General features: G+C 31.4%; 1 protein-coding gene across 1 annotated transcript in view; it reads right to left on the minus strand.

Annotated features, from left to right (window-relative positions):
• Nucleotides 1-2,540: 2,540 nt before the first annotated feature.
• Nucleotides 2,541-13,852, minus strand: part of LOC134727951 (uncharacterized) — a 36,600-nt gene continuing 25,288 nt past the window's right edge. Inside the window, exons 2-7 of the mRNA XM_063592350.1 lie at nucleotides 9,027-9,079; nucleotides 6,547-6,580; nucleotides 5,851-6,147; nucleotides 4,132-4,146; nucleotides 3,351-3,395; nucleotides 2,541-2,572 (exon numbers count right to left, since the gene is read on the minus strand). Coding sequence (XP_063448420.1) covers nucleotides 2,541-2,572; nucleotides 3,351-3,395; nucleotides 4,132-4,146; nucleotides 5,851-6,147; nucleotides 6,547-6,580; nucleotides 9,027-9,079 — 476 coding nt within the window. The remainder of the gene's footprint in view (nucleotides 2,573-3,350; nucleotides 3,396-4,131; nucleotides 4,147-5,850; nucleotides 6,148-6,546; nucleotides 6,581-9,026; nucleotides 9,080-13,852) is intronic.

Raw genomic sequence — 13,852 nt, forward strand, 5'->3', positions numbered from 1 at the left:
TAAGAATGTGTCCACAGTACACAGATGCCCCACTCGCACTATCATTTTCTATGTTGAGTGGACCGTGAAATTGGAATAAATTCTCCAATTTGGCATTAAAATTAGAATGATCTTATCAAAGATACATGTATACTAAGTTTCAAGTTGATTGAATTTTTACTTCATCAAAAACTATCTTGACCAAAAACTTTAACCTGAAGCGAGATACACAGACGAACGACCGAACGGACGGACGGACGGACGGACGAACAGACGGACAGATCAGAAAACATAATGCCCCTCTTCTATCGTAGATGGGGCATAAAATTACAGAACTCCAAGGAAAATATAAAAAAATAGGAAATGTCTTAACAAACGGCAAAATGAGAAGACAAAAGCTGAAACACAATAAACTAATGAAAAACAACTGTCATATTCCTGATTTGATATTGGCATTTCCTGAGGTAGGAAATGGTTGATTAACCTGGTTTTTTTTAGCTTACTTAACCTCTCACTTGTATAGCAGTCGCAAAAAAACTGAGAGGCTGCAACATATTACATAAAAGGCGCTTATGCATATGATGTATTTAAACATAAGAAAAAAACCTAAACAAACTGAGTTTAATTTGCTTGAATACAAATTAATAGGAATAAATGAATTCATCCATCAATAAATAATTCTTTTTTTTTCTCTCCTTTTCTATCTAACAAAAATAAAACTGCTATATTGATTCTATTAATATATCAATCAATGTTCGAATGGTTTTATTTGTGTTAATAGCAAGTTATTAAAAACTTTTTTAAAAGTAGCTAGAAATTAGGAAAAAAATACCCACAACTCCCGTTTTTTTTTTACTTTTCAATGAAAAGAACAAACTACTTACGTTTTCACTTTATAATGGCGGCTGAAAAAAGAAGAAGTTGCATGCATTGTCGTACAAATCAAAGACTATACACGAAGTCATTATGTTCAGTAGTTCTAGATTGAATGATGTGTGCTTACCTAACAACCCGTGATAAATATTCCAAACATATTAGGGACGAAAACAAAATATCAATGAAGGGTCTAAATATAATAGCTGAATCGATATATGTTCAACCGGGTTAAGCAGTATTAAACCAGTGGCATATGAATAACTTAGTACATACACGTCACCTGTCAACAGTATCAAGCTGCTGAACAGGCATTCATTTCATTTATAAATTAAAAGAATGCAAAATATTTGTTAAAAAGGACATTGGTTATTGCAATGATTTGTAGTCCCACTCTTATAGTTTAAAAAATACATTATCAGTAGCAGTCAATGAGACCGCGAAATTATTCAAATTATTTTCAACTTATTTTTATAGTTTGTGCTTATGTTGCTATTTCCCAGAGATATTGCGTTTTAGATACACTAGTAATACCTTATTTAAAAATGCACAAGCAAGAAATGTTAAGTTGTCTTCTATTTGTGTTGAGTTTATGTCATTTGTTCAAGAAGGCAAACTATTAACATAAAAATGTGTTAGATTCAGTTGCTGGTCCGATTGCCATTGTAACATAAAGGGGTATTTTTTGTCATGTTTAAAAGAAACATTTGACATGTTTATTAAAATAGTTGGAAAAATGTTATGAATATGACTGTCAAAAATTATGATTATATTGCAATGATTTGTAGTTCCACTCTTAAAGTTAAAATAATATATTATCAGTAGCCGTCAATGAGACCGCGAAATTAGTCAAACCATTTTCAATTTATTTTTATAGTTTGTTCTTATGTTGTAACGTTTGCCACTGTCTCATAGTAAGAGAGGGTTTGGTGCCAGCAAACTAGTTAAACCCCGTCACATTTCGTATGTGCTTGTCCTAAGTAAGGAGCCTGTATTGCAGTGGTATTTGTCAACATTATATTATTTAGATTTCCTTTTTTCCTAATTCCTCATATTTACATTATTGAACTAATTCAAGTATGATGTAGGAGAGTCTTGAGTTATGTAAACTTCTGCAGATGTAGTAGTATTCAATTAAAATAACTTGACTTTGAGGATACTTAATACATATTTTTTACTATTTCATAATATGTATTTTAATAATTTATTCCTTAAAGATTGAGCTTAACACAAACACTCTGAGAAAAGTTCTAAACTTTTTTCTATAGCTGAAGCCTATAACAGACTATGATAGTTTTTTTCTAGAACTGTTATAAACTTGGTGACTTCTTTGACACAATTATGCCTAGGAAAGACAGAGTAAACTTCTATAAGAACTGACCCCAACAGTCTTCTTCCATATTCTCGACTTTTGACCCCGGAGCATATAATTTGTCAACAGGTTACCTGCTCTTAGGTTGGACGTTCTGGTTAACGGTGAAGTAAGGGCAACCAAGATTTGAAATATAAAATTTAAAATCGGAGGGAAATAACTGTGATAAAATAACCAGAAAATACTGATTCGTCTATGCAAATTGCACCGATTTTTAGCTAGATTTTTCTTCTTTTGTTTGCTCTTTCATTAACGAGTAACAAAACGTCGTATTTATAAATGTCGTAAAATGAAAGTATTAATCAAAATATTTTTATCATTCACTCACCACTGCGGCACCTCTTGCGCCTTGAAAAAGAAAATAAATACATATTTAGTCGCCATTTTTTACTTTATATATATATATATATATATATAATCTTAAAAGCAGGTGTTTATTGGTCAATATTGACAATTCAGATCATGGGAATGATACTTAGATTTTAGAAATTAAATTTTAAAAGTTTAATTATATATACATAAATTTACATAGGAAGATGTGGTATGAGTGCCTATGAGATAACTCTCCATCCAAATATCAATTTATAAAAGTAAACAATTACAGGTCAAGGTACGGCCTTTACGGTACATGTTCATTACGATACAAACAAATATTCAGTTTGTTTTTTTATCAGAACAGTACAGAAAATATGTACAATTCATAAAAAAAAATCTTTAATATACAATCCTACCCACCTAAAATATGTTTATAAAAGCACACTCCTGTTGAACCAATATCTGTATTCATAATGAATATTGTGCCAAGCGGTGATACAATTTTGGGATTAAAACATAACGAGCTCTTCATCAAATACACCTCGTGGTTGTACAATCTATTACGAGCATGTGTAGTAGTATGTAGTAAATAAAATATGAAATGACTGACTAATAGCCAACGATAAATCTTACGAGACCATGGATCATATAATAATGATACAGTACACTACAAAACATAACAAATCTATATATAAGATTTATCTAATATCTGTATGAGCACGATGTAAAAGGTTTCTCTTTTTTAAAGCTCATGTGAAATTATATTTTAAGAGTTAATGCAAAGTTCATATAAAAACGTAAAGTAACGTACCTTTTAGTCCAGGTAGTCCACGTTCTCCCTTTGGTCCTGCTGGTGCTTAAAATATTTAAATCAAAATACATTTATTAACGGAACTGTTTTACATTAGTATTTGTAGGGACCCTTTATATATAGCTATTGAGGCGAACCAATGATCCGTGTTCAAGGTCTTACTTGGCTTAAAATTTTAAGTCTTTTTTTTAACACATAGTAAGTTGGATGGAGAGTTTTCTCAGTGGCTCTAATACTACATCTTCTTTTTATATTAACAACTGGTAATTGTTTTTTCGAACCAATTGAAAATTTGAAGATAAAACTGATGTCATTATATATATGTAGATGTTGATAACTTTGTTGTGGCTATACTTTATAACTCTAATTTGACTCAATTAAAGTCAGTGCAACTCATAATAGCTATTTTACAAAAACTTTCTTTGATTTTAATGACTGGTAATTTCCTTTCTCAGCATAGTAGAGTGATATGAAACGATATCGCTAAAAAATAAGGGCGCACGTAGCCGTTGTCAATAAAATTAACAACGTCATCATATGTAAAATAGCGATATCCAGTCAACCATTTTGTCGATTAACCATTAAATCAACTTTAACTCAGCCAACTAGCTTTTAATATTGACAAAGAAGGCGGATGGTTGTCTTTTTTATGCAAATTTGGATAACCGATCTGAATATTCAACTAAAAGATTCAACCTTATACTTATTTCTACATTTGAACAACTACATGATAAGGATAATCTATGACCAAATAATTGAACCGGAGTTAAGATTTACTCACCTATCACAACTTCTCCTACAAACAGTTATATGTATATATATATATAATATGCAAAGACATTGTGTAAGTGGAAAATATTTTGAAATTTAATTTAAGAAAAGAACATCCCTATCATCCATTATTTTTTCATATGGAATGCATTCGTACACATCATATTTGAAAGCATCACACAATCAAAACAAAGAGAACGGTTGATCGAAGTACTGGATTCGCATAATATTTTGTGACGTCCATCTATAGGGACTGTTATTATTTTGTTTTGGACTTGTCTTTTAACTATGGCTTCTTAATTCCGAAAGCAAGCAACTAGCGTACAATGTGATATGTCATTCTCTCCTTCCCCAACCCAAAGGCATCTTTTCAATCATCAATGGCCTTTCGAATACTTGAAAATTCCCTTGCGATCTTATTATTTGGTTTTCGGTTTTACTGTGCACTGAAATGACTGCAAACAAGTGGTTTACAAGCCTTTCAATTTAATTGATCAATTTGTTAAAGTTTGTTGATATCTAAATACAAATTTGATAGAACCGAAAATTCCAGGTCCAAATAGTAATCATATGTGCAACCTATATCCAATTATCTTCTTGCATAAGTTGTATTGAAAACCAAAACTTAAATGGGTACAAATTTATTGTTTACAGTTGGTCTTGCAAAATGCCTATAACTTAACTTATCGAATACAATGCACAATATTTTCACTTCTGACTAGGATTATTTCTATATCATTCGTCTTACTAACTAAAAATTAGTTTAATTAACAAATGTCAAATTCATATTTGTTTATTTAACGCATAGTGTAAATATAGCGGAATTTGATGAGACTGTTATTAAAGTGAGAGGGTTAGCGCTATAGAACCAGGTTTAATCCACCATTTTCTACATTTGATAATGCATGTACCAAGTCAGGAAAATGACAGTTCTTGTCCATTCGTTTTTGATGCGTTTTGTTTTTTGATTTTGCCATGTGATTATGGACTTTCCAAATTGATTTTCCTCTGAGTTCAGTATTTTGGTGATTTTACTTTTTACAAAAATTAAAATGATTCGAGAAACACGAAATGAAAAACGTAACCGACACGTTATGATCTTCATCTAGAAATTAATGATTCTTTTTAAAGAATGAAGTTTAAGCACAATTTCATGAAACGATGACATAAACAAAAGTTGTGTACATATATGTTTAATATTCATCAATAGCTAAAATACGCAAATACCATTTGAAAAAAATGTAGGACTTTTTGTTATGATTTGGTCGGGTCTCACAATGAATTGCTATTAATATACACTGTAACTTGAACATTTACATAACATATCATTATATCAGCAAGCGGGCAGACGTATCAAAATCAACTAAGAGAAACTTATTTGTGAATTATAAACATTTCACCTACGATAAAATTTTAAATGTAATGCGTCTAATGATTAGCTGACAGTGTTTTGTGTATCAGCTGATAGACATAATTTTATCATGTCATCGTAACGTCATCAACGGATATTTCATGTTTTACTCCGTCTTAAAAAATAATTAGAAATTAAATAATATGGAATGACTGTAATATGCTTTCTGTCTATTAGAAATAACATTAAAAATGTGGCGTACTCTTAAAATAACCTGCTACGCGGGTTATGCAGTGTGCACCACGTTTTAATGTTATTTTTTCATAGACAACAGAAATATTACAGTCATTCCCTAAATGAATCCAACTTGAAACTCACCACAATCATATTGAACAAAGATATCTCTGTCATGACCTTCGGTACAACCAGTTAGTCCTCCACCAATGACAGCTTGACTAACCATAAAACTACATGTATTCTTAAAAGCGCATAGGTCTGACAGCTTATCTTTTACACTCTCACCACATGTTGCCGTGGCCACATAGAAATATTGACCAGGATGTACACAACTTAAACCACCGTACCAACCTTGCTTCATTACAATCACTTGATGTAGAGGACAAGACAGGCGAGCCTCGTTTCTTTCACAGAAACGCTGATGTCGATACTGTATGGCTAAAATTAATATGCAGATTTTTTCACTCAGAATTTTATTTTACACCAGGATTTTATGTTTGTGTTGCACATTTTTTTTTCATTCGTCATTGTTAATGGTCATATGGGTTTCTCTTGACTTTGGTTTGTACTTGTGATTGTATTCTCGGTACATGCACATGAACTACCTGAAATTTGTTCTACATTTTATTGCACGGAGCATACCTTCCGAGTGGGAAAAAAGTGAAAATCAACTTAAACAAATATTTTCATAGATTGAATTACGGAAATTTAAAAAAAAGTTCAGTTTCAAATAAAAAATTACAACATATAAATAAATATTTTTTAGCAAATGCATAGTTTGGTATGATAAATTTGAAGGACTTTGATATACACTTATAAGATATACAATAAACATACGGACTTGTCTCTTATTACGAATTAGTACGTCTTCCTGCAAAAATAAACATATATCAGAAATACCATGCTATCAATTAAACGCAAAAAAACTAGAAAACATTGGTGACGAATACCACTACAGTATTAGTTACACAGTGTGAAATTGTCATATACGAGAATTTATCTGGTCAATAAATTCATATCGGGTGAGGCGAATGGTCAATGGTATATGAGAGATAAATTGCAATTGACGTAATAAAAAATGTAGTAAAATTATAAAGACATTACTTAAACAAACATATTATTTGTCTGTTTTTATATCTGTCTAGATAAATTCTTCAACCTTTACCAAAATTTTGCTAACAATTTTATTTCATATATAAATTTCAAAATCTTGGAAATAGGTGAAATGAAACAATTACACTGAATCTGTTTTTAAATCTGACTCGACAAATTCTTCAACCTATGCAAACATTTTCACATACAATTGTATACCTAAACTTCGAAATTTCAAAATTAGTTAAAGAACAAAACTGTCTTTTAGGAACATTCAAAAACATGAAAGACAACTTTATGAATATTTAGATAAAAGTTGGTTTGGGTGCATATCCCCCTTTTCGATCATTTTCTTTATTTTGTTTTTATTTTGCCTTCTAAAGTTGTGTTGTCACGAAAAATAAGTTCCTTCATAATATAAGTTCCAAATGGAAAAAATATTCTGGAATATTATTTCCTCAGGAATAAATATTACAGTATATGTTCCTAACGGAATAAATAGTATAGAATATTTTTTCCATCAGGAATAGGTATTCTGACATTGTTTATAACAAAGTTTCCATTGGAACTTCTGTTAGGCGGAACAAATATATGTTGACAGTGTAGTTTCTATATGTGTAGTTACACTTCCTTTTATTTGTACTGTATTCTCGTCATGTACAATGTGATGTTGTCATTTTAGCGATATATTTTACATTGTCATAAAGCGTTCAGATTTTGCTAGCCACACAACCACGTTCAAACTATTATATTTTCTTGAACCAAATCAGGAATTTGGCTATTGGAATTTTATATAGCTCGTTTCTATGTATGTTGCATATTGTTGTTCGTATTTTGTTGCACTTCAGTGTCCTGTTACTTCGTTGTTTTTCTGTCATAGTTGATGTGTTTTCCTCGGTTTTTATTTGGAACTCGAATTTGTTTCCTCTCAATCGATGTAACATTTGAACAGCGGTATACTCCTGTTGCGTTTAATAAACGTTCATATTATATCCTATCTATTTTACATCCATTGTTGTCAGGGAATTTGCATAATTTATTTGCGTCTGGTGTTGATACGAGTATGGAATTTTAACAAAAATTACATTTTCTTTATAATTACACATTGGAACGATTTATTGATCCGATATCAATATCGCTGTTCCATTATGAAAATAAAACTTTCGAGTAAAAGAAAATACGTATAATGATTTAGAACGTAAACTTTCTGAATAATTTCAACCGTTTTTTGAAGGGCCACTTCTGTTCATGCAAAACACAATGTTTTTCAAAGGCAACATTAGTAGTAGGTGTAACCGATATCCGCATTTCTATACGGAAAGAATTAGATGTTTTTTTTTAAAGAGCTGCAAGTACTGTGAAAGTACTTTAATTCGTGGGTATCAATTTTCGTAGTTTGAGCAATATTTACATGCGGGTTTTTAAATTCATGGATTTTAGTTTTCTAAAAACAAATATTGAAAAATTAAAGCCTTTAGAAACTAAGGTTACAAATAGTCTGAATTGAAGGAAATTGCAAAGAAAACATTCACCTGAGTTAATCGTAGTGATAACACTAATTAACCCATGATAAAGTTATTAACAGATTAAAGACCATCAAAGGTGTTAATTAGGCCATGCACATGTCGCCTAAAGAAAACAGTAACATAAACAAATGCTATAAACGTATCTTGAATTGTCAAATAATTAAGCCCAGCATGAAATGATTATTTTCCATATGTAAGAGATCTATAAGGATATGAAATGAACACTTTATCATACTACCATATCAATACCGAAAATCTGACTTTCATTGATCAAAAATATTTTTATGAGAATTAAAAGACCAAAAGTTGTAGTTTAGGTTATTACAGATTAAATGGGTATAAACCTGCATGCGGTTGAAGTTCTGTGACTGCTATTCAAGTATTCTCAGATTTGGCGTTATTCAATATATTCTCTTGATCATATCAGTAGTCAAAATACCAACAGAGATGTGTCCATGTCTTGGTTTTGACAATGGTTGTTTTATTTCGTTGGACACCTACATTCGTGGATAAAGTCATTCACAAAAACCACGAAAGTTGGTACCCCACGAATAAAGGTACTTTCCCAGTATTCGAAAACTAATATAAATTACGCTTTTAGACTTGCTTTGTTGTGAAATTTATTAGTACCGGATTATATTAACTCTTGTAGCGTTTAATTTGATAAGTTTCAACGACCAATACATAAAACGTACGTACCTCTAAGTTTTCATCACGATTGGCTGTGTCACCCGTCAAATCATTCTGCACGCCTGTATAAATATGGTATATTTAAATGACAATTCATATACTTGCATCAGTTTAAAGAGGAAAATTAACGACCAATTAGGAAAGCTCTTTTATTCAAAAGAAATCAAATAAATTTGCAGCGGATTTAAACGTTTTATTAGGTACTATCCGTCACCGTATTATGAAACAATAGCATAACATCACAACATAGAGAGACAATTTAAAATATCAATTGATATGGTTTAACTCAAACAAAAGACATATTATCACAAGTTAACACACACTGAGCGTATAAACTTGGTAAAATACACATAAACTTTTCAAAATTTTAACTCATACCGAAGTATCATATTTTTTGAATAATTTTGATAATTCAAATATGAACATTAGAGTTTTAAAATAAGCATATGGAAAAAAACACATTATCTCCTGAAATATTTAAAATTATTGATAATAACATTAATTGTGCCACTTTTGAATTATTTGAATTTCACAAAAAAAGAAAATATGCCTACCTGCAACTACATAGAAAACTACAAAACCAGTTATGCAAATTAAAAACGAATGCATTATAATAATTTTCGCTTGCAAATTTTCGCAATTTAATATGATTTCAGATATATATCTGAGATCCTTGTGAATGCAATACGCTGGACCGATGTATTTATATCAAGACATGTAATTGTTTGCTGATCATAGATTTAATTTGCATTTACTTGTCGTAAATTATGTCGTTACATTTCATTATCAAATTGTTTGTTTGATTCAAATGGAAGTTATAGTGACACTGAAATAAAACTCTGGTTTATATTTTCTATTGATATAAATTTGACCTTAAAGCATTTTGTAAATGTTATAAGTAATATCATTAAAATAATTAAATTACTATTTTTCATATATATGAGTTCTAATAAAATGTTAATTAACGCCTTGTTTATATCACTCCAGATGCCTTTATTTCCAAAAGGAAACTGTGATGCAGGTTTAAGTGATAAGTACTATTGGAGTCGCACGCTTTATGATAATACAAAATTAAATACAGTACAAAATAATTTGTATCATTTATAATGGATATAAAGATAACATAAAACGTCCTCGTATAAAACGGACTTTTATGTAAAACTCTGTATTGAAAAGGTAATAGAATCAATTTATCCAGAAGGTACATGGTGTGCTTCTAACAAGGGGCATTTTTGAAGTCTTTCATTCTCAACTGAAACTCACAGCTACATGTATCGTGGTAATTTGCCATTTGAAAAAACACAATGGTTGTTTTCACAAACCAAAATATATTATGTATGGTCAAAAATATATATAATGTAGGTAATTTTGTTAATAACAAAACCACATTAATAAACTAACTAACAACTGAATTAATGGAAGGTTTGTCATGCATACGATGCCAAAGCTATTTGAAAGTCAGTGTTGCAAGTAGAAAAGTTCAGTAGTACAGTTTCTTGATAGAGGGTTGCTGCTCACAAGGAAGATATTAAACCAAGAGTTTCAAATGGTGAATTTGAAATCATTCCTTCGTAAATTATACGGACGCCATCACGAGTTGGTTGACCGTTATCGAATAACCGTTTCACAAATGATATAGGGTATGTTCCTTACGTCGTATCTACAATCCCCTTCCCTTTCATGAATTTGACCTACCGAATTAGAATATTTACCGGATTTGATATCACATAAGCAACACGACGGTGCCACATGTGGAGCAGGATCTGCTTACCCTTCCGGAGCACCTGAGATCACTCCTAGTTTTTGTCGGGGTTCATATTGTTTATTCTTCGGTTTTTTTATGTTGTGTCATGTGTACTATTGTTTGTCTGTTTGTCTTTTACATTTTTAGCCATGGCGTTGTCAGTTTGTTTTAGATTTATGAGTTTGACTGTCCCTTTGGTATCTTTCGTCCCTCTTCTTCAGTTTTGAAATCAATAACATGTGTTAGGGATTATGATAAACATTTTCAATACTGGAGTTCTGCAACCGTTCGCACGAATCAACGATGATACTCACCTTATTGTTCCATGAGTTAAACAATAGATTTGATGTTTTAGTAATCCGTCCCTTTATTACTTCAACGTTTATATGATACCAGATATGTTAAGGGTTTCATAGTTGAATTTATGTCAGGACATGAAGTAGTCGTAATTGATTCCTTATACATCTGAGTCAACCACAGCGCAAGCACGATGATGTTTTGAAATGCCTTTCATAGATAACAATCCACTAATTAATGTTGATCTCCAAGGTAAATTAAAAAAGGGGAGTCCATAAAATTAGCAATATCAAACTTGACATTATCAACCTACCAATTACGAATATTATACGAATGTATAGTAAAGTCGTACACCACACTGGGGCAAAATCTGAAAAACAGACTGGATCAAAATTTACAACCACAATAGGGTAAGTTCCCTACCACATTGGAACAAAATAACATACCACACAAGACTAAAACATCATACCACACTGAAACAAAATCTCATAACACACTGGATAAAAATTTCCTAACACATTAGTGCAAGGTCATACCACAGTGGACCAAAATATGATGTCACACTGGAACAAAACATCATACCACACTAGGTGTGTTCCTTTCATAATTTCATACCAAACTGAGTCAAAATTTAATACCACACATAGGTTCAATTTCATACCACATTGGAACAAAATTTCATATATGTATCACACTAGGACAAACTCGCATACCACACTTAAAAAAAAATTCATACCACACTGGTACAAGATTTTATACCACAATGAAACAAAATGTAATACCATATTTTGGCAAAATTTCATAAATGTACAGTACCCCACTTGATAAAACTCTAACACCACAATAGCATGTCACATTGAAACAAAATATCATGCCACACGGGAACAAAATATCATACAACACGGAACAAAATAGCATACAACACGGAAACAAAATAGCATACAACACGGGAACAAAATAGCATACAACACGGAAACAAAATATCATGGCACACGGGAACAAAATAGCATACAACACGGAAACAAAATATCATGCCACACGAGAACAAAATATCATACAACACGGAAACAAAATATCATACAACACGGGAACAAAATAGCATACAACACGGGAACAAAATAGCATACAACACGGAAACAAAATATCAAACAACACGGGAACAAAATAGCATACAACACGGGAACAAAATATCATAGAACACGGAAACAAAATATCATACAACACGGGAACAAAATATCATACAACACGGGAACAAAATATCATACAACACGGAACAAAATATCATACAACACGGGAACAAAATAGCATACAACACGGGAACAAAATAGCATACAACACGGAACAAAATATCATACGACACGGAAACAAAATATCATACAACACGGGAACAAAATATCATACAACACGGGAACAAAATAGCATACAACACTGGAACAAAATATCATACAACACGGGAACAAAATAACATACAACACTGGAACAAAATATCATACAACACGGGAACAAAATATCATACAACATGGGAACAAAATAGCATACAACACGGGAACAAAATAGCATACAACACGGAAACAAAATATCATACAACACGGAAACAAAATATCATACAACACGGAAACAAAATATCATACAACACGGGAACAAAATAGCATACAACACGGGAACAAAATAGCATACAACACGGAAACCATGGTCCGCAAATAGTCAAAAAATAACAAAAGGACCTAAAGAGCTACGATACCGCAGCTAACAACATGGGAACAATATATCATACAACACGGGAACAAAATATCATACAACACGGGAACAAAATATCATACAACAGGGGAATAAAATATCATACAACACGGGAACAAAATAGCATACAACACGGGAACAAAATATCATAACACAAGTACTTAAGTAAACAATGATTCAGTAATTTAGGAAGACGGTTGATAACATATTCATGGTAAAAAAATCCACCATCGTAAGTGTTACCTTGTGCAAGCTATCAAATGGTAATTTACTATATTGATTTTCGAATAAAATTCGCATTGAGAGAAATTCAGACATGACTTTAAGACTATAATAAACTCAAAGTCACTAGGCTAATAATTTTGATATCCATTTCTGACATATTTAGCAAAATAAAAATACAGCTAATTCAAGAGAATATGTCAGAAATTGATATCAAAATTATTAGCCTAGTGACTATTGTAATTTTTGTTTTAAAATGCTGGAATAAATGTCACTAGTAGTATCAATTTCAAATAAGAAAACAAGAAGATGCATTTTTTATTTAATCAGTATGTATTAAACGCCATGAACATATGTTATGCTATAAATAAAAACAAATAATGTGCACTTGGAAAAGTACAATTGTTTCATGTTTCGGTACACATCTGTTCGATAAAATCATCATAGATACCTGGATTAAAATTTAGGGATCTTTCTATATTCATTTATAAGATTAACCTAAATGATTTCAGGACTTCTTTTTGAAAGTGAAAACACACAGCTTGGTGGACATGTGGAGAAAAATCTACTTACCCTTCCGGAGCACCTGAGATCCCCCCCTTGTTTTTTTTTTGGTGGGGTTTGTGATGATTAGTCTTTAGTTTTCTATGTTGTGTTTTGTGTACTACTAATTGTCTGGGTTTTTTTTGTTACATTTTTTTCCCATTGCGTTCTCAGTTTATTTTCAATTTATGCGTTGTCAGTCTATGAGTCTGACTGTTCCTCTGGTATCTTGTTCCCATCTTTTTTGAATATATGCACCACCTAATCTTGACTAGCCTCCCTACACATTTTT

Source organism: Mytilus trossulus, chromosome 8 (assembly GCF_036588685.1).
Source record: "Mytilus trossulus isolate FHL-02 chromosome 8, PNRI_Mtr1.1.1.hap1, whole genome shotgun sequence".
NCBI classification, from domain to species: Eukaryota; Metazoa; Mollusca; class Bivalvia; order Mytilida; family Mytilidae; genus Mytilus; species Mytilus trossulus.